At 47.4% G+C, this 25,516-nt stretch overlaps 1 protein-coding gene across 1 annotated transcript in view; it reads right to left on the bottom strand.

Annotated features, from left to right (window-relative positions):
* Window positions 1-25,516, bottom strand: part of WDR44 (WD repeat domain 44) — a 163,273-nt gene that overhangs the window by 28,875 nt on the left and 108,882 nt on the right. Inside the window, exons 8-13 of the mRNA XM_075323720.1 lie at window positions 19,961-20,044; window positions 16,910-17,016; window positions 6,972-7,123; window positions 6,736-6,874; window positions 4,107-4,168; window positions 2,590-2,706 (exon numbers count right to left, since the gene is read on the bottom strand). Coding sequence (XP_075179835.1) covers window positions 2,590-2,706; window positions 4,107-4,168; window positions 6,736-6,874; window positions 6,972-7,123; window positions 16,910-17,016; window positions 19,961-20,044 — 661 coding nt within the window. The remainder of the gene's footprint in view (window positions 1-2,589; window positions 2,707-4,106; window positions 4,169-6,735; window positions 6,875-6,971; window positions 7,124-16,909; window positions 17,017-19,960; window positions 20,045-25,516) is intronic.

The raw sequence follows: 25,516 nt of genomic DNA, 5'->3' as shown, positions 1-25,516 counted from the left end.
CACAGACAAGAGGCACACAGACAAGAGGCACACAGACAAGAGGCACACAGACAAGAGGCACACAGACAAGAGGCACACAGACAAGAGGCACACAGACAAGAGGCACACAGACAAGAGGCACACAGACAAGATATGGCTGTGTTTCCAAATGCCACGCTTGCCATAAAGCATCCAGGGGCCTATTAATGACGGCCTGTTTTAATGGCATCATGGCAATGAAATGCACCCGATGCATCACAAAGTAAAAAAGGCTGTCCTAACAAGTGCAGGTATTTTCTGCGAGGCCAAATAATCTATACAAAATATTTTACAACAAATTGTTTTTATTTTTAGCTACATAGCAAGTACAGGTACAATGAATGCAAGACAAGAAAGATGCAATTTGCAGTAAACCTTTGTGCAGTGTTTGGCACATTGTTTCCGGATGCACAATGAAAAAATGCTGCATGTATGAAAACCACTATTCAATTACTATATGGGCTAGGGCACATGGAGAGTAAAACGGCCAAAGTAGAATGCGATAAAAAAAAAAATAATCTCATTCCACTCAGATCCAAGTCATTCTCTGGGGTCGTTTTCATCTGCGATTATTTTCTCAGCCCTCATCAGACAGAGAAAACAGGCGCAGCATGCTGCTGGTGAAATCCGATTCGTATTCTCTCACACCCACACAAGTTTATGGGTGCAAGAGAAACATCGTACTGCACTCAGATGACACCAGAGTACAGTGTGATTATTGCATCAGCTGGCAATGGAGGAGATAGGGAGATTATTTTCCCCCTCTCCTTCGCAGCTGGGATCCGATCACAGGCTCGGGTCACAGTGGCAGCACAGCGGGAGCCGAGGGTCATTAGCATATCGTATCCAATGCACTCACATCAGATGCCATACGGTTTTGTGGCACAAGCCTAAGGAGAAGAAAAATATGGCATTACTGCTACAGAGCCACTTAGGCTGTGTTCACACAGTGTTTTTATCTTGTTTTTTGAGGCTTTCTTTATTGCAGTTTTGTTGCAAAACTGCAAGCAAATCCTGATGCCCGCAATGTCAATGATAATTCTGAAGTGTAGTGCGCATGTTGAGTTTGTTTTCTTGCAAATTTGGTGAAGAAAATCATATGCAGTATGTCACTATTTTCAGCATTTTTGCCTGTAATTTTCACCATTGAAAGCAACAAAAACAAACAAAAAAAAAAAAACAGGCGAAAAGCACATTAAAAAAACCCCACACTTTTTTGAACTGTGTTTTTCCTGTCAAGAGATGCAGGAATTTCTGCAACAAAATACTCAACATTTGCACACACCCTGTGCATTCTTCGCTAATAAATATTTGAATATTTTATTTTTATTTGAATATATATGTTTTTATTAAATGTGTGTAATTGGTTTGAATTGCAGAGTGCTTGTAAAAATTCTGCAGTTTTATTAAAAAAACCTTTCTGTTCTAAATAAAAGGATGTATTTTTTTTATTTTATAGTTTAGAGCTTGTTGCCTCTGCAGTGGCCGGTTTTCTAGGGAAGAAGCTGGTGAAAGAGCTGCTCTGAGGATCACTAGATCAGAGAAAGCACTGCTCTGAGGCTGACTGGATCACTAGGATAGGAGAAAATGCTGGTCTGAGGCTGACTGGATCGGAAAAGCTCTGCTCTGAGGCTGACTGGATTGCTAGGATCAGAAAAGCACTGCTGTGAGGATCACTGGATCGGTGAAAGCGCTGCTCTGAGGCTGACTGGATCACTAGGATTGGAGAAGGTGCTGCTCTGAGGCTGACTAGATCACTAGGATAGTCGAAAACGTTGCTGTGAGGCTGACTGGATCACTAGGAGCCGAGAAAGCGCTGCTCTGAGGCTGACTGGATCACTAGGAGTGAAAAAAACCACTGCTCTGAGGCTGACTGGATCACTAGGAGCCAAGAAAGCGCTGCTTTGAGGATCACTGGATAGAAGAAGCCCTGCTTTGAGGCTGACTGGATCGCTAGGATCGGAGAAGGTGCTGCTATGAGGACGACTGGATCACTAGGATAAGAGAAAGCGCTGCTCTGAGGCTGACTGGATCACTAGGATAAGAGAAAGCGCTGCTCTGAGGCTGACTGGATCACTAGGATAAGAGAAAGCGCTGCTCTGAGGCTGACTGGATCACTAGGATAGGAGAAGGTGCTGCTCTGAGGCTGACTGGATCACGAGGATCCGAGAAACGCTGCTCTGAGGCTGACTGGATCACGAGGGACCGAGAAACGCTGCTCTGAGGCTGACTGGATCACGAGGATCGGAGAAACGCTGCTCTGAGGCCAACTAGATCACCAGGATCTGACCAGCCTTACATTTCCCCTGCACTTCTCTGATGCTTCAGAGGCAAAGCGGCTTCATAAAGGAGGTTCAGAGGGAGTGTATTACAGGCAGGCGGCACCGCCATGAACGGTCCATCATCAGGAGCGCACCGCCCCCTGGCAATAGGGAACAGAGCCTTGAATTCCTGAAGAACAAATCTCTAAGTTAACATCTGGATGAACATTGTGCTGCTCGGTCATCAGTAAATAAGGTACTGTGCAGTCAGAGCTCGTTCACATACTCTTTTTGGTTTTTATATACTTACTTTAGACCAGGACAGATCAAGAAGATCCGCTGTGTGTCCTTTATATTTACAAAACGGCACCTGGCGGAAAGGTGCATTTTTATCATCTGGATCTACGTCATCTGCTCCACCGTATGCCTACAAAATAAATGCACACAAGCACAGCATAAAACAAGGTAAGAGACGCAGTAAAAGGTCTTTATGAATACAGAAGCAACCTCACACTTAAAGGGGTTGTCCAATATCCTTCACATAGATCATTAATATCAGATCTGTGTGGGTGGGACATCCAGCACCCCCCTTCAGTTGTTTCCAATGGCGGTTGGATATGTTCAGTTGTGGAGCTGCACTCTACAGCTCCGTCAACTGTATGATGAGTATAGCGGGGTATTGGCTGATCGGTGGGGGAGGGGAGAGGGGTGCCGGGTGTTGCAATCTGACTGATCTGATATTCAAGGCCATCAAAATAAAAGTAGTGGACCACCGCCTTAAATAAAACATAAATGCTCAAACCTATTGGTGAAAAGAGTCCATTTTCCACTTCATGGAGAACAGATGCGAATTATCCTCATAAAAGCCATGGGACGCATACACCCGGCTTCATAGTGCGCATGACCGGAAGAGCCTAAACCCGCCGTCGGAAGGGGTGACAACGGCCAGGTACACGATACCGATGATACTGGGCATTGAATAGAATGTTAGTACACCTCTGTGGGCGTGCTAACATGCTAAGAGGGCGGACTAGTCGGGGGAAGTAACGCCCTTGGGACTAGTCCACGCGCTCCTTAGCATATAATAATGGATCTTTAGAAATACTTTTTCTAAAGATTTCTATATCTATGCTACTAGATACAGGGACGGTTAGACAGGGATTAGCAATATGCACCCAGAACTGCTCGTGGTTCTGGGTGCATATTGGACCTTACAGGTTCACTTTAATTTGAAAGATGAAGAACTGATATATAAAAAAAAATAAAAATAAGTCCTACACCATCAATACCAACGTCCAGAAAGTAGAAATCTACGGCAAACACCATCCAGTATTCCAAAGTGCTTCATTCCATCGTTATGTGCAGTTAAAAGTAGTGGGGAGAGAGCCGAGTGCAGACCCCCTATAGACGACGGCCGTTTCGCACCTCCTTGTGCTTCAATGGTACCCATTGAAGCACAAAGAGGTGCGAAACGGCCGTTGTCCATAGGGGGCCTGCACTCTGCTCCCTCCCCGCTACTTTTAACTGCACATAACGATGGAATAAAGCACTTTGGAATACTGGATGGTGTTTGCCGTAGATTTCTACTTTCTGGACATTGGTTTGGATTTTCTCCCTCCTTGTCTACGTGCTCTCATGACTATTGTTTTCATAAGGAGGACTGAAGCTGACCAATAAATCCAGTGATAAGGTATTGCACGGTTTGGTGCAGAAACCACTTCTGCATAGTATATATGACATCCTACACCATCAATATTGCAGCTAATACCTAGCAGGGTAGATGGACAGTAATAGCATGCATTTCAGATCTGAAGAAGGTATACGTACCGCTTCTGTGTCAGATTTGGAAGAATTAAGACTTTCCTGAGATGGCGATGGAGACACGCGCCCTAAAAAAAAAATAAAGAAAAAGTAGAATTAATGCAAAGCGCTCCATTAGGAAAGATCTAAGTGGCTGCAACTATTTGGCGTGAAGGACAGAGGCAATATATTGGAAGTCTATGCACAGATCTGCCTGAGCGAGCGTCCTTGCAGCACATGTAATTAATCATATTGCAGAAATGTGAAAATGCAAGGTATATTAGAAAAGCCGTGTTCTGCAATACTCGGGCAGCTCAATACACGTCTGTTGTAGTAATGGAAACCAATTCCATCCATAGTGAACAGTGTTTTAGCGATGGCTCAATAAATACTGAGCCTTACCAGGAGTTCACAAATCTTTACTGCAATCCTCCCATGAGAATACATTACAATTTGCCATTGATTGCAACCCAACATAACAGTGACAAGGGGTCCTTTACTCTGAATTATTGCAATGTTATAAGGTGAGTAAAGATGCTGTTACACAGACCAGAAACCAGCATCGATTGACGATATATCAAGTTGATCTGCGCTCAATTAGCTCTATTTACATAGAGCAATTATCGCCCCTCTGCAACCTGCATAAGGGTGAACTACCATTCCCATGAGCTTTTGTTTCATAGTTTCCATTGCTGTTGTCCGCACATCTCTGTGTAAGGTGATGAGTGACTTTAATGTGCGCGTGTAAGCTATGTTCATACAGGGAATAATCGGGATCAAGCTGTCCTATGAATGTGCACACTGCCGATCAGCTTGATTAAAGGGACCACATAAAGCCCTAAGTGAAAAGTATAAATTAACTGCCAAAAGGAAAAAAAAAAAAAAAAAGTTGTGTTCTCAGAGTTGGTGCAAATCAAATTGCAGAAATCTGGTCCAGCCGCATTGTCAGTAATCTATGGTCGCTGGAATGGAGCCCTGAGAACAGCTTCCTACCTGATGACATCTGCGCTTCTTTTGGATTAGCAGGCCTGGTACGGCATTGATCAAAAGGAGAAGAGCAAGGAGATGGGGTGGAATTAGAGCCAAGGAGACCGGAAGGGGGGGGGGGGAGAAGAGCCAAGGAGACGGGGGAGGAGAAGAACCAAGGAGACGGGGGAGGAGAAGAGCCAAGGAGACGGGGGAGGAGAAGAGCCAAGGAGACGGGGGAGGAGAAGAGCCAAGGAGACGGGGGAGGAGAAGAGCCAAGGAGACGGGGGAGGAGAAGAGCCAAGGAGACGGGGGAGGAGAAGAGCCAAGGAGACGGGGGAGGAGAAGAGCCAAGGAGACGGGGGAGGAGAAGAGCCAAGGAGACGGGGGAGGAGAAGAGCCAAGGAGACGGGGGAGGAGAAGAGCCGAGGAGACGGGGGAGGAGAAGAGCCGAGGAGACGGGGGAGGAGAAGAGCCGAGGAGACGGGGGAGGAGAAGAGCCAAGGAGACGGGGGAGGAGAAGAGCCAAGGAGACGGGGGAGGAGAAGAGCCAAGGAGACGGGGGAGGAGAAGAGCCAAGGAGACGGGGGAGGAGAAGAGCCAAGGAGACGGGGGAGGAGAAGAGCCAAGGAGACGGGGGAGGAGAAGAGCCAAGGAGACGGGGGAGGAGAAGAGCCAAGGAGACGGGGGAGGAGAAGAGCCAAGGAGACGGGGGAGGAGAAGAGCCAAGGAGACGGGGGAGGAGAAGAGCCAAGGAGACGGGGGAGGAGAAGAGCCAAGGAGACGGGGGAGGAGAAGAGCCAAGGAGACGGGGGAGGAGAAGAGCCAAGGAGACGGGGGAGGAGAAGAGCCAAGGAGACGGGGGAGGAGAAGAGCCAAGGAGACGGGGGAGGAGAAGAGCCAAGGAGACGGGGGAGGAGAAGAGCCAAGGAGACGGGGGAGGAGAAGAGCCAAGGAGACGGGGGAGGAGAAGAGCCAAGGAGACGGGGGAGGAGAAGAGCCAAGGAGACTGGGGAGGAGAAGAGCCAAGGAGACTGGGGAGGAGAAGAGCCAAGGAGACTGGGGAGGAGAAGAGCCAAGGAGACTGGGGAGGAGAAGAGCCAAGGAGACGGGGGAGGAGAAGAGCCAAGGAGACTGGGGAGGAGAAGAGCCAAGGAGACGGGGGGGGGGGGGTGAGGAGAGCCAAGGAGACGGTGGGAGAGGAGCCAAGGAGACGGGGAGGGGGGGGGTGAGGAGAGCCAAAGAGACAGGGGGAAGAAGAGCCAAGGAGATGGGGGGGAAGAAGAGCCAAGGAGACGGGGGGAAGAAGAGCCAAGGAGACGGGGGGGAAGAAGAGCCAAGGAGACGGGGGGGAAGAAGAGCCAAGGAGATGGGGGGGAAGAAGAGCCAAGGAGATGGGGGGAAAGAAGAGCCAAGGAGATGGGGGGGGAAGAAGAGCCAAGGAGATAGGGGGAAAGAAGAGCCAAGGAGATGGGGGGGAAGAAGAGCAAAGAGACGGGGGAGAAGAGAAAGGAGAAGGAGAAGAAGGAGAAGAGCACAGAAGAAGAAAAGTAAGGAGAAGAGCTAATCAGAACGCGAAGGGTAGAAGATGCTGGGACGTAGATGGCTGTTCTCAAGGTTCCATTCTGTTGCCGATAGGAAACGATTTGCGGGACTCTAGTTCTCCGTCCTCCTGCTGATCAGTGCATACCTTCTGTGTTGTACTTGATCCTCATGTTATTGAAATAATCAAAAGCATTTTTGAGAACCCATATCCGCACAATATTATCTTGTCCGGCAGAGGCAAGTAACCTTCCACAGTGTGAAAACTTCATTGTCCAGACCGCGCCCTGCAAAGAAATATGGACAAATATCTAGACAAATACTTTTTACCAAAAAAAAAACCAAAACAGTTTAACTTGTTTTCAACTAGGGAAACATAATTACCATATGTTCCCCGCTCAAGTCTTGCACAACTTTGATTTGCTCAAAGTCGTAAGGACCCTTGAAGCCATGAGCAGCTTTAAACTTCACCGGCCTGGTGTACGGCATCCCCTCATCGTCGCTGGATGACGGGTCGTCTGGATCGTTGTGAAAAACTGAGGAAAGGAAAAATGTTAATATGGAAGAAGACTACAAGCTAACGTATATCCGTGCAAATGTGAGGAGTGAGGAGACGTCAAAAACTGCAGTTTCATGTTGCAATTAGGGGCATTAATAATTTTTAAGGGGGCAAACATGACATTATTACTTTATACAGGGACTTGGCACGCAATTATAAGAAAACACTCGGGGCCTTTGACCACTATTGCTTTGGAAGGTGAATAAAAATGGGCACAAGAGGCTTCTAAGATGTGTGGTCCCTGGCCATGGCTCAGATCTGAACGTGGCTTTCAAAACAAGAAATTATGGGGGTCCCTTGCGCTATAGGAAAATTCCGAACATTTAATGGGAACCTGTCAGCAATTTCACGCTGCACAAACCACGGGCAGCATGAAATCCAGACGGCCTCCATTATTTCAGAGAGCGACACTTTTTTTTGAAACAGAGCAGAATATTGGTAAAAACACAGGTCACAGAGAGAGGGGGGTTCACAGGGGTCAGCTTTAGTGACAGGTGTCCCCCTAAACACAAATATAGAGAGACATGTGTAAAAAAAAGAGGGACCCCTCGCCCAACACTCAGATTGTTTTTCTGAAATGTTGTTTTCTCTAAGTCACAATATTGTAGAGTATCTATACTGATTGACATTTTTGTGATTTTATCTTGATTATGATTAAAGTAGCATGAAACTGCCCTTCTTCCCTTTCCTCCCCCAAGGTTTTCCCCCTCTTCCCTTCTCCCCACCAAGGTTTTCCCCCCTCTTCCTTCCCCCCAAAGGTTTTCACCCTCTTCCCTCCCCGCCCCCCCAAGGTTTTCCCCCTCTTCCCTCCCCCCCAAGGTTTTCCCCCTCTTCTCTCCCCCCCAAGGTTTTCCCCCTCTTCCCTCCCCGCCCCCCCAAGGTTTTCCCCCTCTTCCCTCCCCCCAAGGTTTTCCCCCTCTTCTCTCCCCCCCAAGGTTTTCCCCCTCTTCCCTCCCCGCCCCCCAAGGTTTTCCCCCTCTTCCCTCCCCCCAAGGTTATTCCCCTCTTCCCTTCTCCCCCCAAGGTTGTCCCCCCTCTTCCTTCCCCCCCAAAAGGTGTTCCCCCCTCTTCACTCCCCCCAAGGTTCTCCCCCTCTTCCCTCTCCGCCCCCCCCAAGGTTCTCCCCCTCTTCCCTCCCCCCAAGGTTTTCCCCCTATTCCCTCCCCCCAAGGTTTTCCACCTCTTCCCCCCCCCAAGGTTTTCCACCTCTTCCCCCCCCCCCCAAGGTTTTCCCCCTCCTCCCTCCCCGCCCCCCAAGGTTTTCCCCCTATTCCCTCCCCCCAAGGTTTTCCACCTCTTCCCTCCCCCCCCCCAAGGTTTTCCCCCTCTTGCGACCTCCCAAGTCATCATTAAGTTATCACCTACCCACAGGACAGGCATAAAAGAGCCCCATCAGAATGGAACGTTGGAATTTTAGAGGTCTGTCAGTAAATAGGGACACAATTAGACACAAGCAGACTGGACAGTTTTCGAGTTCGGGTGCTTTATGTATGATGACCACTCTCCTGAGCATCCGTGTGCTCGGCTACGCTTGGTCCACTTGGAGCCGCTTGCAGTGTTTTAACGGCTTGCACTGGCGGTAACAACAAAGTGATCAATGTAGTCTGTACAAAAAAAAAACAAACAAAAAAACCCAAAAACCTCCTCCCTACACCAGAAGGGCTCTGTTCATGGCTGGCTGTATGTGGGTAAAGAACCGAACTGCCCAATCAGTGACTTCTACTGAGATTCGGTTCAAATTCGGTTCCAGAAAATAACTATCTAAAGTCCCGCTGGACCCGCAGACCCCAAACTCCTATGGTTCTGCTCATCTCTATACACAATTGATCTCACTTAAAAGTATGAGATCAGTTGTGAAATCTGTTTTTTTTTCAATATAAAAGGGAATCTGTCAGCACAGCAGGATTTTGCAAAGTAATCAGAGAGCAGCATAATGTAAGGGCTGAGACTCAAATTCCAGTGGTGTGTCACTTACTCGGCTGTGTGTTGATGTTTCAATAATAATGGTTTCTTGCATTGTTTACTATTAATTTTTATGTGTTGTATAATTTTGCTGTAAAAATAAAAATGAAGCTAATTTAAAATAAATAAATAATGGTTTCTTATAAGGAGATTATCACTGGAGCACTAGGTGTCTCATGCCTCCTGGTCCAACCACACCTCCACCACTGATTAGCAGTTTTTGTCACTATACAGTGTACACAGAAAGCATTCTGAGCACTGCTAGCCCTGCAGCAGAGAAAAAGTGATTGTATCAAAATGACAGCAATCAGACCAGCAAGTGACACATTGCAGGAATCAGGGTCTCAGCCTCTTCCAAGTGCTGCTAGACCTACAGCAGAAAAAACGAATTCTATCACAACTGTTGCACCTAGTGAACTAAGGATACGTTCGCACGTTGCGTTCTGCCATGACAAATATTCTGCAGTGTTTTGTCACTGCATGTGCGTTTCAAAACGCAGCCGAAAATCTGGATTTTGGATGTATTTTGAGTCCAGAATAGATGCAGAATTCATGCGCTCTGGATGCTTCCTCTGTCAGAGTGGGAAAAGCATCCAAAACGCACAAAAGAAGAAGTGATATGTTGCTTTTTTTGAAAGCAGCGATTCGGCCACAAATGTCAGCATGCAAAGAAGGGAATTTTGTTTACTTACCGTAAATTCCTTTTCTTCTAGCTCCAATTGGGAGACCCAGACAGTGGGTGTATAGCTACTGCCTCTGGAGGCCGCACAAAGAACTACACTTAAAAGTGTAAGGCCCCTCCCCTTCTGGCTATACACCCTCCCGTAGGAGTACAGATTCCTCAGTTTTAGTACCAAAGCAAGAAGGAGGAAAGCCAATAACAGTTTCAAAAACAAATTCAATCCGATAACTAGATCGGAGAACTTAAGAAACAACGTGAACAACATGTGCACCCGAAAAAAACGAAACCCTAAAAACAGATAGGGCGGGTGCTGGGTCTCCCAATTGGAGCTAGAAGAAAAGGAATTTACGGTAAGTAAACAAAATTCCCTTCTTCTTTTTCGCTCCTAATTGGGAGACCCAGACAGTGGGACGTCCAAAAGCAGTCCCTGGGTGGGTAAAAAGATACCACATGAACGGGCTGTCATACAGCCTCTTCCTACAGGTGGGCCACCGCCGCCTGAAGGACCTGTCTACCTAGGCTGGCGTCTGCCGAAGCGTAGGTATGCACTTGATAGTGTTTGGTAAACGTGTGCAGACTCGACCAGGTAGCCGCCTGGCACACTTGCTGAGCCGTAGCCTGATGCCTCAACGCCCAGGACGCACCAACGGCTCTGGTAGAATGGGCCTTCAGTCCAGATGGAATCTGAAGCCCAGCAGAACGGTATGTGTGAAGAATTGGTTCCTTGATCCACCGCGCCAGGGTGGATTTGGAAGCTTGCGATCCCTTATGCTGACCAGCGACTAGGACAAAGAGCGCATCCGAACGGCGTAGAGGCGCCGTGCGAGAAATGTAAATCCTGAGTGCTCTCACCAGGTCCAACAGATGTAAACCCTTTTCAAATTGGTGAACTGGATGCGGACACAAAGATGGCAAAGTGATATCCTGATTGAGATGAAAGGAAGAAACCACCTTGGGAGAAAACTCTGGAATTGGACGCAGTACTACCTTGTCTTGGTGAAATACCAGGAAGGGAGATTTGCAAGATAACGCCGCCAGCTCGGACACTCTTCGAAGAGACGTGACCGCTACAAGAAAAACTACCTTTTGTGAAAGCCGAGAAAGGGGAACCTCTTTCAAAGGCTCGAAAGGCGGCTTTTGAAGAGCAAGGAGAACCTTGTTCAGATCCCAGGGTTCCAATGGCCGTCTGTAAGGAGGAACGATATGACAAACTCCTTGGAGAAACGTGCGTACTTTAGAAAGCTGTGCCAAGCGCTTCTGAAAGAATACGGATAACGCGGAGACTTGACCCTTAAGCGAGCTAAGGGACAAACCCTTTTCCAACCCAGACTGCAGGAAGGAAAGAAAAATTGGCAATGCAAATGGCCAGGGAGAAAACCCTTGAGCCAAGCACCACGCTAAGAATATCTTCCACGTCCTGTGATAGATCTTAGCTGAGGATGGTTTTCTAGCCTGTCTCATTGTGGCAACAACTCCCTGAGATAAACCTGAGGCCGCTAGGATCCAGGACTCAATGGCCACACAGTCAGGTTCAGGGCCGCAGAATTCAGATGGAAAAACGGCCCTTGAGACAGCAGATCTGGACGGTCTGGTAGTGCCCACGGTTGGCCTACCGTGAGATGCCACAGATCCGGGTACCACGACCTTCTTGGCCAATTTGGAGCGACGAGTATGGCTCGCTGGCAGTCGGACTTGATTTTCCGGAGAACTCTGGGTAACAATGCTAGAGGTGGGAACACATAGGGGAGTCGGAATTGCGACCAATCCTGAACCAACGCGTCTGCCGCCAGCGCTCGGTGATCGTGAGACCGTGCCATGAAAACTGGGACCTTGTTGTTGTGCCGTGACGCCATCAGATCGACGTCCGGCGACCCCCAGCGGCAACAGATCTGTTGAAACACGTCCGGGTGAAGGGACCATTCTCCTGCGTCCATGCCCTGGCGACTGAGAAAGTCTGCTTCCCAGTTTTCCACGCCTGGGATGTGAACTGCAGATATGGTGGACGCTCTGCTTTCCACCCACGTCAAAATCCGCTGGACTTCTTGAAAAGCTTGGCGACTGCGTGTTCCCCCTTGGTGGTTGATGTACGCCACCGCCGTGGAATTGTCCGACTGAATCCGAATCTGCTTGCCTTCCAGCCATTGTTGGAAGGCACGCAGGGCAAGATAGATTGCTCTGATTTCCAGAACATTGATCTGCAAGGTGGACTCTTCCTGAGTCCACGTCCCCTGAGCCCTGTGGTGGAGAAACACCGCTCCCCACCCTGATAGGCTCGCATCTGTCGTGACCACTGCCCAGGACGGGGGAAGGAACGACTTTCCCTGTGACAATGAGTTGGGGAGAAGCCACCAACGTAGAGAGTCCTTGGCAGTCTGAGAGAGGGAGACAGTCCTGTCGAGGGACGTCGATTTCCCATCCCATTGGCGCAGAATGTCCCATTGGAGAGGGCGCAGATGAAACTGCGCGAACGGGACTGCCTCCATTGCTGCTACCATCTTTCCTAGGAAATGCATGAGGCGCCTCAGTGAATGCGACTGGCTCTGAAGGAGAGATTGCACTCCAGTCCGTAGCGAGCACTGCTTGTCCAGTGGAAGCCTCACTATCGCTGATAGAGTATGAAACTCCATGCCAAGATAAGTCAGAGATTGGGTCGGGGTTAGATGAGACTTTGGAAAGTTGATAATCCACCCGAAAGTCTGGAGAGTGTCTAGCGCCACCTTCAGACTGTGTTGGCATGCTTCTTGAGAGGATGCCTTTATAAGCAGGTCGTCTAGGTACGGGATGACCGAGTGACCCTGCGAGTGCAGAACAGCTACTACTGCTGCCATGACTTTGGTGAAGACCCGGGGGGCTGTTGCCAGACCGAAGGGTAACGCTACGAACTGTAGGTGCTCGTCGTGTATGACGAAACGTAGGAAACGCTGATGCTCTGGTGCAATCGGCACGTGGAGATACGCATCTTTGATGTCTATTGATGCTAGAAAATCTCCCTGAGACATTGAGGCTATGACGGAGCGTAGGGATTCCATCCGGAACCTCCTGACTTTTACGTGTCTGTTGAGCAACTTCAGATCCAGGACGGGACGATACGATCCGTCCTTTTTTGGGACCACAAACAGATTGGAGTAAAAACCGTGACCCTGTTCCTGAAGAGGGACGGAGGTCACCACTCCTTCCGCCTTTAGAGCGGCCACCGCCTGCAACAGAGCATCGGCTCGGTCTGGTGGTTGAGAAGTTCTGAAGAAACGAGTTGGCGGACGAGAACCGAACTCTATCCTGTACCCGTGAGATAGAATATCTCTCACCCAACGGTCTTTGACATTTGCTAGCCAAATGTCGCCAAAGTGGGACAGCCTCCCACCGACCGCGGGTGTGGGCATCGGAGACCGCAAGTCAGGAGGACGTCGTTTTGGCAACGGTTCCTCCGGCTGTCCTTTTTGGGCGTGACTGAGACCTCCAAGAATCTGAGCGTCTCTGGTCCTTTTGAGTCTTTTTTGACGAGGCGAATTGGGACCTGCCCTGTCCTCGAAAGGACCGATAACCAGACTGACCCCTCCTCTGTTGGGGCTTGTTTTGTCTGTGTTGCGGTAAGGAAGAGTCCTTACCCTTGGAGTGTTTGATGATTTCATCCAAACGCTCTCCAAACAATCGGTCACGAGAAAAAGGCAAATTGGTTAAGCACTTCTTGGAATGAGAATCTGCTTTCCAATGTCTCAACCACAGAGCCCTACGCAAAACAACTGAGTTGGCTGACGCCACTGCCGTGCGGCTTGTAGCGTCAAGAACAGCATTAATCGCGTACGACGCGAATGCCGCCATTTGCGAGGTCAATGGTGCTACCTGCGGGGCAAATGCACGTGTGACTGAGTCGACTCGCGCAAGCCCGGCCGTGATAGCTTGGAGTGCCCATACGGCCGCAAAAGAAGGCGCTAATGACGCTCCAATCGCTTCATAGATGGATTTCAGCCAGAGCTCCATCTGCCTGTCAGTGGCATCTTTAAGTGCCGCTCCATCTTCAACAGCAACCAAGGATCTGGCTGCAAGCCTGGAAATTGGAGGATCCACTTTTGGACACTGGGTCCAACCCTTGACCACTTCAGAGGGAAAAGGGTAGCGTGTATCTTTAAGTCGTTTAGGAAAACGCCTTTCAGGATAAGCGTGGGGTTTCTGGATTGCGTCTCTGAAGTCAGCGTGGTCCAGAAAAGTGCTTAATGTACGCTTAGGGTATCTGAAATGGATTCTCTCGTGCTGCGAAGCTGACTCCTCTACAGGAGGAGCTGGTGGGGAAATATTCAACATCTTATTGATGTTAAATATAAGATCATTAACTATGGCGTCACCATCTGGTGTATCTAGATTGAGAGCGGTCCCAGGATCAGAATCCTGATCAGTTAAGTCCGCCTCATCACCCATAGATTCATCCCGCTGGGATCCAGACCATTGAGATGAATGTGAAGGCCCGTCATAACGAGCCCGCTTAGGCTGCCCGGGGCCATCGTCCGAGTCAGAGTCTTCACCCTGAGGTGTAGATGCCCGTCCCGGAGCTAGGAGCTGAGGGGGACCAGGGGGCAATACATGCACAGTGTCCGTGGTCTGAAGTACAGGCCTAGCTCGCAATGTGTCAAGAATTTGTGACATAGTGAGAGACATTCTGTCAGCAAAAGCTGCAAACTCAGTCCCTGTCACCTGGACAGCATTCACAGGTGGTACACCCTGGGACACGTCCAGCAGAGGTCCCGACTGTGCAAGCGCCGCAGGGGCCGAGCACTGCACACAATGGGGGTCCGTGGAGCCTGCCGGTAGAAAAGTCCCACATGCGGTGCAGGAAGCATACAATGTCTGTGCCTTGGCACCCTTGCGTTTTACGGGCGACATGCTGCTGGCTCTCTGCATGTGAGAGAGTCTATAGCCAAAGGGCGACCAGCGCTATGCAATACCAAGTATTTGTAGCCACAAAATACTAAGGATACTACGAGCACAAGAGGGGGTGAGCCCACTGGGCTGCTTACCGCCCGCTGAACAGCGGGTAAGAGGCTGCAGAATGCCTTGTCTGGGTCTCCCCGGCTCCCCTCTGCAGCTCAGCGTGTCAGCAAGAATGGCTGCAGGCTTCTGTGGAGAGGGGCGGTCCGTGGGAGTTCCCAAACAAAAGTGCGGGAACAGTGTCCCTTCTGTGCTGACTGTGAGGGCTGGAGTATGTAAAAACGACTCCAGCCCTCAGCGCTGATGCACTGGCCAGCGTCCCGCCCCTCTCCTGACTGGCAGGTCTGTGGGCGGGAACGAACGAACGCAGGCCGCAAAAGCCGGGGACTCGAGTTATCAGCGCGGCCGCCGTAAAAGCGCGGGCCGCGCTGAAGTCCCCGGCGCACCGCAAGTGCCAGCCGCGCCGCTGTTCAAGCGGCCGGCGCGACCGAGTTCTAGCGTGGGCAGCGTCCCGCCCCTCTCCTGACTGGCAGGTCTGGGGGCGGGAACGAAAGGAAGCAGGCCGCAAAAGCCGGGGACTGTAGTTATCAGCGCGGCCGCCGTAAGAGCGCAGGCCGCGCTGAAGTCCCCGGCGCACTACAAGTGCCAGCCGCGCCGCAGTCCCAGCGGCCGGCGCGGCCTATTCCCATAAATGTGCCTGCTTCAGCAAAGCTGAATGAGGCTATGGCACAGGCGCCGCAGCGCTGATGTCCCCCGGCGCACTACAACACCCAGCATGCTGCGGTGTGAGCGCCAGATACACGGGGACACAGAGTACCTTGAGGAAGCAGGGCCATGTCCCTGATGTACTCCGCTCCATCCAGCATCTTCTCCAGGGGCTGTAGATGGAGCACGGTCTCTGTGCCTGGAGACCGGTAAATCCCACTTCACCCAGAGCCCTGTAAAAAGGGATGGGGAAGGAATCAGCATGTGGGCTCCTGCCGCCGTACCCGCAATGGGTACCTCAACCTTACAAACACCTCCGACATAAGTGGGGTGAGAAGGGAGCATGCTGGGAGTCTGTATAGACCCTCTTTTCTTCCATCCGACATAGTCAGCAGCTGCTGCTGACTAAAAACAATGGAGCTATGCGTGCGTGTCTGACCTCCTTGCGCACAAAGCTAAAACTGAGGAATCTGTACTCCTACGGGAGGGTGTATAGCCAGAAGGGGAGGGGCCTTACACTTTTAAGTGTAGCTCTTTGTGCGGCCTCCAGAGGCAGTAGCTATACACCCACTGTCTGGGTCTCCCAATTAGGAGCGAAAAAGAAACGCTGCGTTCTAAAACGCAACGTGCGGATGGAATTTGCACAAGTTACATAGACTTGCTGGGGACGGAGAACGCATGCGTTTACGCTGCAGTCCAAAGCGCTGCGTAAACGCATGCAAAACACACATGTGCGCACATAGCCTAAGGGGTACTTTGCACATTGCGACATCGCTACTGCGATATCGTCGGGTCAAATCGAAAGTGACGCACATCCGGCGCCAGTAACGATGTCGCAACGTGTAAAGCCAAGATGCGCCGATTTACGATTGCAAAAGCGTCGTAAATCGGTGATCTGTGTAGCATCAGTCATTTCCATAATTTCGGAAAAACCGATGTTACGATGTAGTTCCTCGTTCCTGCGGCAGCACACATCGCTGTGGGTGAAGCCGCAAGAGCGAGGAACATCTCCTACCTGCGTCCCGCCGCCAATGCGGAAGGAAGGAGGTGGACGGGATGTTATGTCACGCTCATCTCCGCCCCTCCACTTTCTATTGGCCGCCTGCCATGTGACGCCGCACGACCCACCCCCTTAGTAAGGAGGCGGTTCGCCGGCCAGAGCGACGTCGCAGGGCAGGTGAGTACATGTGAAGCTGCTGTAGCGATAATGTTCGCTACGGAAGCTATCACCATGATATCGCATGTGCGATGGGGGCGGGGACTATCGCGCTCGCCATCGCTAGCATCGGCTTGCGATGTCGCAGTGTGCAAAGTACCCCTAAGTGTCACACTGCAAGAATCAGAGTCTCTGAGCCTACATCATGCTGCTCTCTGATTACATAGCAAAAATTTGCTGACAGACTTCCTTTAAAAAAAAACCCCAAAAACTGTAAAAGATAGGTGAGGAAGCCTAAATAGCAGAACAACAGAGAGGACATAGTGTGCTGCGCTCACCTTCATCTCTGACGCTTTTCACTTTATTCACTGCTCGTTCGCTGTACTCTTCTGCTAAATGTTTTGCTCTTTTGACCTTTTTCCCTAAGAACTTCTTCAGCTGTGTGCTGTAAAGATGGAGAAAAAAAATATTACAGAGTTAACATTGTTCTAATTGCTGGTTTAACCACTTCAAAAAATCCTAAGCAACTTAGGCAGACGCACAATTGTAAAGAAGCGAACGCAAAATTATAGCCCAGACCGTAAGAGAAGGAAATGCCTGAATGTGCAATGTAAGTCTCCGATCAGGGTGTGCGCTGCAGGCGGTAGCATTATAAGCCACCTCTGATTATATCTTATAGTAGTAGCTGAGGCCGGATTTGTAAAGGAGAGTTATATTAAGACCAGACTGACTTTGGGGCATTTATGTTTCTCTGAAGTTAAGGCAAAAGCTGAATCTGGGATTGCACTGGCTCGTAAAAATCAGAAATAAGGCAGATTTCACAGTGACAAAGTTGTGTTTGGAAACTTACCACTGATTGACGTCAGTACTTTATAATGTTAGTTATATAATGTATCACTTTTCTTAGGCTATGTGCCCACGCTGCGGATTTTGCGCGGATTTTGCCGCGGATTTACCGCGGATTTTCCGAAAATCTGCAGCAGCGGCACTTCCAAGCCATTTCAATGGCATTTTGGAAATGCTGTGTCCATGCTGCGGATTTTTCCGCGGCGGATTTGCCGCGGATTTTGATCCGGAAAAATCTGCAGCATGTCAATTATTGTTGCGGATTTTGGTGCGGATTTTGGGTAAAGAATGGGGGAAAAAAAAAAATCCACATCAAAATCCGCGGCAAATTCGCGGTAAGTCCGCGGCAAATCCGTGGCAAAAAAAAGGTGCGGATTTGCCGCGAAAGTCGCGGATTTTCATGCAGAAAAATCCGCAGCAACATTCTACCGTGGACACATAGCCTTACAGGGAAGAGGCCACAAATCGAAGAGTCCAAAACATCGCAAAAAGCCAAGTATTGAAACAAGCGGTGCTTGGATGTAACGAGAGTGACAGAATCTGCTACAAATTTGTATGTTACATGTGGATTCTATTACAGATTCTCATCCCCGATTGCACCCCTATACATTAAAAAGGTGTGACCCTCATTGTGAAAATCTGCAACAATATATGAAGATACCCAGCACGCCATGTCCAGTATGACAGTTTGGGTCCAATGTAATGGATAACTTGAGCTTTTATGCCATATCCAAAAGTGAAGGGGGTTGACAATATATTTCTTTTTACTAATAACGCATGTATTTGGGGCTAAAGATAATTTCTGCAATTGGGTTTCATTAAAAATTTGGCACCATTACACTGTGACAGGCTCTTTGTATTAATAGAAGAGTGCGGTGGAGGAAGAAATACCCCCTGAATATGTTAATAGTGCTGTAATGTGCTAAATGAATGCATTCTTTATATGTTGTGGTTTTATGCAACTGGTGGTATATATTGTAAAATGTGATGGTACTGGGAAAGTGAATGTTGCAGATACAGGGCACCGAGAGGGTAAGACGAAGCCGAGCCCTGTACCCGGGAGGAATTTTAAGAAGCAGAAAGGGAGTTTGCAGTAGTCAGTTACAGTTAAAGGGATCTTATGTCTCCAAACACTATTAACCTGCAGGTTAATAGTGCTACAATGCGGTCCGGCCGTCATATTGGAAGCACAGCTAGCGGGATAAAATTAATTTATTTCTCCCGGGAGCGGCTGCTTTCAGTCATACAGAAATGGTCCTCCTGGGAGCAGCTGCTTTCAGTCATACAGGCATGGTCCTCCTGGGAGCAGCTGCTTTCAGTCATACAGGCATGGCCCTCCTGGGAGCAGCTGCTTTCAGTCATACAGGCGTGGTCCTCCTGGGAGCAGCTGCTTTCAGTCATACAGGCATGGCCCTCCTGGGAGCAGCTACTTTCAGTCATACAGACATGGTCCTCCAGTGTGTGCATCTGCTTTCAGTCATACAGACATGGTCCTCCTGTGTGCAGCTGCTTTCAGTCATACAGGGGTTGTCCTCCTGGGAGAGACTGCTTTCAGTCTTACAGGCATGGTCCTTCTGGGAGCGGCTGCTCGCAGTCATACAGGCGTGATCCTTCTGGGAGTGGCTGCTTTCAGTCATATGGGCATGTTCAGTACATCTACAATCACTGCTCAAGACACAATGAGTGGCAGATGTAACCACACCCCGACACTTTAATAACTCTTTCTATAGTGCATCTGTGTCAAGCAAGCAGTCAAAGTCCCGATCATAATTACAGCCGCCGCTCACGATATAGTGACCGGCAACTGTAACCACGCTGGGCACGCCTATATGACTGAAAGCAGCCACTCCCAGGACGAAATAAGTTAATTTTCTCACGGTAACTGAGCTATCAGTGCAGCGGCTGGATAGCAATGTAACACTATTAATTAGTGGATTAATCCCATATCTGCAGGTTACTAGCATTTAGGGACATGACAGGTTCCATTTAAGTGACAAGTGCTAAGAAATGAGAAGTCAGAAAGTAGCCACTCCATACTAGCCCAGATTATTTAGATAAATCAAGGTATCAGATACGGCTAGAAGCCTCACTAACAGCAGAACAGAGTAAGAGGAGCTCTTCTAAGACATAGTCAAAGTGTTGACTGATTGTAGCCTTCATGGAAATGGCCTTCACGGTCATTGAATGCAGGAGCCTCTTGCACCGACCGTAACAGAACAGAAGTGAACAGCGCAGTGTACAGCACAGTATATATTAAGGAGGGTCAATGTCTCCACAATGACCGGTCTCTGTAAGGGATTTGGATGAATAAAGCACTCTTCTGGATTGCCGAATCCATTCCTTCTTTGTGATTACATTTGGGGGAGCGAGTCGACCCTCCTGAAGCTTGCACCCATTTATAAAGGCACAGTATGGCTTTACAGTATACTGGTGATACCAGGAGGTCAATGTTACATACTTTGTGCTGATTCTATAAGACACTACTAGCCATAAGGTTACACAGCGTAATCCCAACCAGTAAAGAAAAGAAAGCACAGAATTACGTTTTCTGCTTTAGTTTCCCTCCATCGGTATCGGTCTGATGAGCCTGAAGCTTTTCTTCATCGTCAGACTGTGCAGCATCATTACTAAAGAAGAGGAAAAACAAAAAAAACACGGTGTAAATTCCTGATCCAATATACGAGGGTTTATCATCAGGGCAGAATATGTTGCCTGCTTGCTGCATACTCATGGATACATAGTTCTGCAGTGTTACAATGTACGGGCTGGTTCCCCCACAACAGTATTCCATGGATTGGCATCTATTGCGCCTGTATATTAATGCAATTAATCCTTATACTAGAAAACGCCTGCTAATAAGAAACATGCAGCCCTATCTACCAAGACCAGGTCACAACACGAATGCACTACAGGATGCAGCAGACCTCCATGATAAAAGGGGGAAGACGCACAAGTGCGAAATACTGATTAACAACCAATCACACGCCTTCCTCCATGGAGGGGGTGGTTGCCTCCACCTTTATTGTGAGGACCTGCTGCATCCTGCAGTGCATTAATTTTGTGTCCCAGTGTTGCTACATACAGCTGCCTTTTCTGTGATTATTTCTTATTTTATGTCCTTTTTGGTGAGTTGCCCTCTAATAATAATCCAAGGTGGTAGTTTACACAAACCAAATTACTCATTCTTGCCTTTATTGTGAGGACCTGCTGCATCTTGCAGTGAATTAATTTTGTGTCCCAGTGTTGGTACAGACAGCGGCCTTTTTTCTGTGATTATTTTTTATTTCATGTCTTTTTGGTGAGTTGCCCTCTAATAATAAAGTAAGGTGGTAGTTTACAAACCAAATTACTCATTATTGCCTTTATCGTGAGGACCTGCTGCATCCTCCAGTGCATTAATTTTGTGTCCTAGTTTTGGTACATACAGCTGCCTCCTTTGTGTGATTTTTTTCATTTTATATCCTTTTTGGTGAGTTGCCCTCTAATAATAAAGCAAAGTGGTAGTTTACAAACCAATTTACTCATTATTGCCTTTATGGTGAGGACCTGGTGTGTCCTGCAGTGCATTAATTTTGTGTCCCAGTGTTGCTACATACAGTTGCCTTTTTTTCTGTGATTTTTTTTTTATTTCATGTCCTTTTTGGTGAGTTGCCCTCTAATAATAAAGCAAGGTGGTAGTTTACAAACCAATTTACTCATTATTGCCTTTATTGTGAGGACCTGCTGCGTTCTGCAGTGCATTAATTGTGTGTCCCAGTTTTGGTACATACAGCTGCCTCTTTTCTGTGATTTTTTTCATTTTATATCCTTTTTGGTGAGTTGCCCCCCTAATAATAAAGCAAGGTGGTAGTTTACAAACCAATTTACTCATTATTGCCTATATTGTGAGGACCTGCTGCGTCCTGCAGTGCATTAATTTTGTGTCCCAGTGTTGCTACATACAGTTGCCTTTTTTTCTGTGATTTTTTTAAATTTTATGTCCTTTTTGGTGAGTTGCCCCCTAATAATAAAGGTGTTAGTTTACAAACCAATTTACTCAAGATTGTCATCAATTTTAAAGGGTCTCCTAAGAGGATGAAGAGCAATTGTTTTCCGAGCAGCAGTTCTCTCTATAATGTGATCATAGAAGACTCGATTAGAAAGAACGAGCAAAATTAGCAACTGGCCATGGAGTCTCAAGGATAGTCCTTCATTTGTTTCTAACCTTAATTAGCCAGAGGAAAAATCATCAAAACAAATTTGTGGGCTCGATCCATTATTGCCCTGGCAGCTTTTATTTTTTTGCAATCATTGGTGTCTTTTTTTTTTTTTACTTTTTCATTTGAGCGTTATTCTTCTTTTAAGTTGCACCTTTTTTGTGATGTAATCTGAGAACAGCAGGATATAAGGGCGGAGACCCTGATTCCAGTGATGTGCCACTTACTGGGCAGCTTGCTGTAGTTTCCACAAAAGTATTATTTCAAATCAGCAGAAGATTAATCACTACAGGACTGGTTAGGTCATACCCCCTGAATCCCACCATGGATTGTCAGCTTTATGCCTATACACAGTAAGCTGTCAATCAGTGGTGTGGGCGGGGTAACACAGAGCTCAGTATTCAGAGAACTGCTAGATCGGCAGCAGATAAGACTGCTATTTTAACAAAATTACAGCAAGCAACTCAGTAAGTGACACATTGCTGGAATCGGGGTCTCTGCTTCTACATTATGCTGCTCTCAGATTGCATAGGAAAAACCTGGTGACAGATTCTCTTTTGTTGTTTTTTTTTTGTAAAGAGAATATGTCACCAGGTTTGTCCTATGCAATCTGAGAGCAGCATAATGTAGAAGCAGAGACCCTGTTTCCAGCAGTGAGTCACTTACTGAGCTGCTTGCTGTAGTTTTGATAAAATGTTATCTGCTACAGATATACTAGTTCTCTGAACGCTGAGCTCTGTATAACCCGCCCACCCCACTGATTGGCAGCTCTCTGTGTACACTGTGCATCGGGAGAAAGCTCACAATCCATGGTGGGATTCAGAGCAGGGGGTCCGAGACAACCAGTCCTCTAGTGATTAATCTTCTGATTAAAATAATGATTTTATTGAAACTACAGCAAGCTGCCCCGTAAGTGACACATTGCTGGAATCAGGATCATTGCCCCTACATCATGCTGCTCTCAGATTGCATAGTTAAAACCTATTCCCTTGTGGTTTTTTTGTAAAGAAAATAGGTCACCAGGTTTTTCCTATGCAATCTGAGAGCAGCATAATGTAGAAGCAGAGACTCTGCTTCCAGCAGTGTGTCACTTACTGAGCTTCTTGCTGTAGTTTTGATAACATTTTATCTGCTACAGATATACTAGTTCTCTGAATGCTGAGCTCTGTATAACCCTGCCCAAACCACTGATTGGCAGCTCTCTGTGTACACTGTACATAGGGAGAAAGATGACAATCCATGGTGGGATTCAGAGCAGGGGATTCAAGACAATTAGTACTCTAGTGATTAATCTTCTGCTGATTAAAACCATGATTTTATTAAAACTACAGCAAGCTGCCCAGTAAGTGACACATTGCTGGAATCAGGATCATTGCCCTTACATCATGCTGCTCTCAGATTGCATAGGAAAAACCTATTCTCTGGTTTTTTTTTTGTAAAGAAAATAGGTCACCAGGTTTTTCCTATGCAATCCGAGAGCAGGGGTCCCCAACTCCAGTCCTCAAGGGCCAACAGTGCATGTTTTCAGGCTATCCTTAGCATTTCATGGGTGTTGGAATCATCACCTGTGCAGGTGATTAAATTATCACCTGTGCAATACTAAAGAGACCCTGAAAACATGCCCTGTTGGTGGCCCTTGAGGACTGGCGTTGGGAACCCCAGCTCTAGTGATTAATTTTCTGCTGATTAAAACCATGATTTTATTGAAACTACAGCAAGCTGCCCAGTAAGTGACACATTGCTGGAATCAGGATCTGTGCCCCTACATCATGCTGCTCTCAGATTGCATAGGAAAAACCTGGAGACAGATTTTCTTTAAAAAACAAACAAAAAACTTCCTTTACATTTTGATCAGGGCCATCAACAAACCCATTTTGGTCCGGTTTTGCACCTACACATACAAGAAACGATTCTGACTGCAGAACCATAATAGTAACCTGCAGTTTGTGTGTTTGTGTAGTGAATCATTTGCAGTTCACCTGAGATTATTAATGGTGAAATTATGTTTCAAGATTAAGATGAATGATTGACCGTGACTTTTCCTAAATAAGTTTGTCAGCGCCGCGCTCATTACCTTGCATCCTCATACATTTATCTCGGTGACACGACTAACGATCGGGTAATTCTATTCCAAAAGTGAACGGTGGAAGCTCGTAATGACATTAGAGGTTAATCTCATGTTACGCCTAAACATTAGACTGAAATATAGCTTTGTTTGGAAATCAATATATATTTCTGTATACTCCAGATCTTGCTGAGCAATGCCAGGATTGACTTACAGAGGTAAAAGAACTTTTATTCATTTGATAACGATGGCTTATTGGGAAATTTAATATTACCTATTCGTGCAAAAGACAGCTTTTTCACTATTCTACAGATCAGCAAATATAGCAAAAAGACAAAATATCAAAATATCATTTGCAAATAAATACAGTGAAAACTCAAAAAAAAAAAGGTCAGAAGAAACCGCTCCCAGCAATAACAGCAAATACAACAAACCTTACTGAGATCAGAGACATTTGTGAACAGGATGTGCAAAAATAAACCTATGTGGCTTCTGACTCACCCCTGTACTCCTTCTGGTTTTGGAGTGCTAAAAGGGACAATATTAACTATTTGAGGACCAGAGAAAAACTTTAAAATGTCCAGGAGGCCCAAATATGGTTGTATAGTGACATTGTGAAATAACACTGCAGACTAAAAAAAGTTTGTTTAAAAGAACTGAGAGCCCTCAGTGGTTGATACATTTTAATGGCTAACTGAAAAGATGGTAATAAATAGCAAGCTTTCGAGACTACGTAGGTCTCTTCATCAGGCTCAGTAACTGATACTGAGCCTGATGAAGAGACCTGCGTAGTCTGGAAAGCTTGCTATTTATTACCATCTTTAATGGCTAACTGAAAAGATGGTAATAAATAACGAGCTTTAGAGACTACGCAGGTCTCTTCATCAGGCTCAGTATCAGTTACTGAGCCTGATGAAGAGACCTGCGTACTCTGGAAAGCTTGCTATTTATTATCATCTTTTCAGTTAGCCATTACAAGGTATCAACCACTGAGGACTAACTGAAAAGATGGTAATAAATAGCGAGCTTTCCAGACTACGCAGGTCTCTTCATCAGGCTCAGTAACTTATACTGAGCCTGATGAAGAGACCTGCGTAGTCTCGAAAGCTCGCTATTTATTACCATCTCTTCAGTTAGCCATTAAAGATGGTAATAAATAGCAAGCTTTCCAGACTACGCAGGTCTCTTCATCAGGCTCAGTATCAGTACCTGAGCCTGATGAAGAGGCCTGCGTAGTCTCGAACGCTTGCTATTTATTACCATCTTTTCAGTTAGCCATTAAAATGTATCAACCACTGAGGACTCTCAGTTCTTTTAAACAAACTTTTTTTATCTCGACTGGCTAACACGATACGTAGATATATTTTACCTCTATCACTGCAGAATAGGCAGCCGCTTAAGAATAAGCAGCACAGCAAAAGGGAGATGGCTGTTAGACAGATGGAAACCATATACAGAAGGCAGAGGGTTAATTACAGTCTCTGCCCTCCCGGTCACTGTATACACAGGGCAGTCACGTCATCACTGGATGTAGAAAGGGAGCTCGCTATCAGACACAGCACAGAGAAAGTTTATTACCAACTCTGCCTTCCCAATCACTGTAAACACAGGGTGGTCACGTCATCACTGGGTGTAGGAAGCGAGCTGGCTGTTAAGACAGTATAGAGAAGGCAGAGAAGGTTTATTTCCATCTCTGCCTTCCTGATCACTGTATACACAGGAAGGACATGTCATCACTGAGTATAAGAAGGGAGCTGGCTGTCACACACAGGATAGAGAAGGCAGAGAAGATTTATTACCATCTCTGCCTTCCTGATCACTGTATACACAGGAAGGAC

This window comes from Anomaloglossus baeobatrachus, chromosome 9 (assembly GCF_048569485.1).
Source record: "Anomaloglossus baeobatrachus isolate aAnoBae1 chromosome 9, aAnoBae1.hap1, whole genome shotgun sequence".
Classification (NCBI taxonomy): Eukaryota; Metazoa; Chordata; class Amphibia; order Anura; family Aromobatidae; genus Anomaloglossus; species Anomaloglossus baeobatrachus.
Note: the sequence above shows the minus strand (reverse complement) of the source record. Positions and strands in the feature narration are given on the sequence as shown.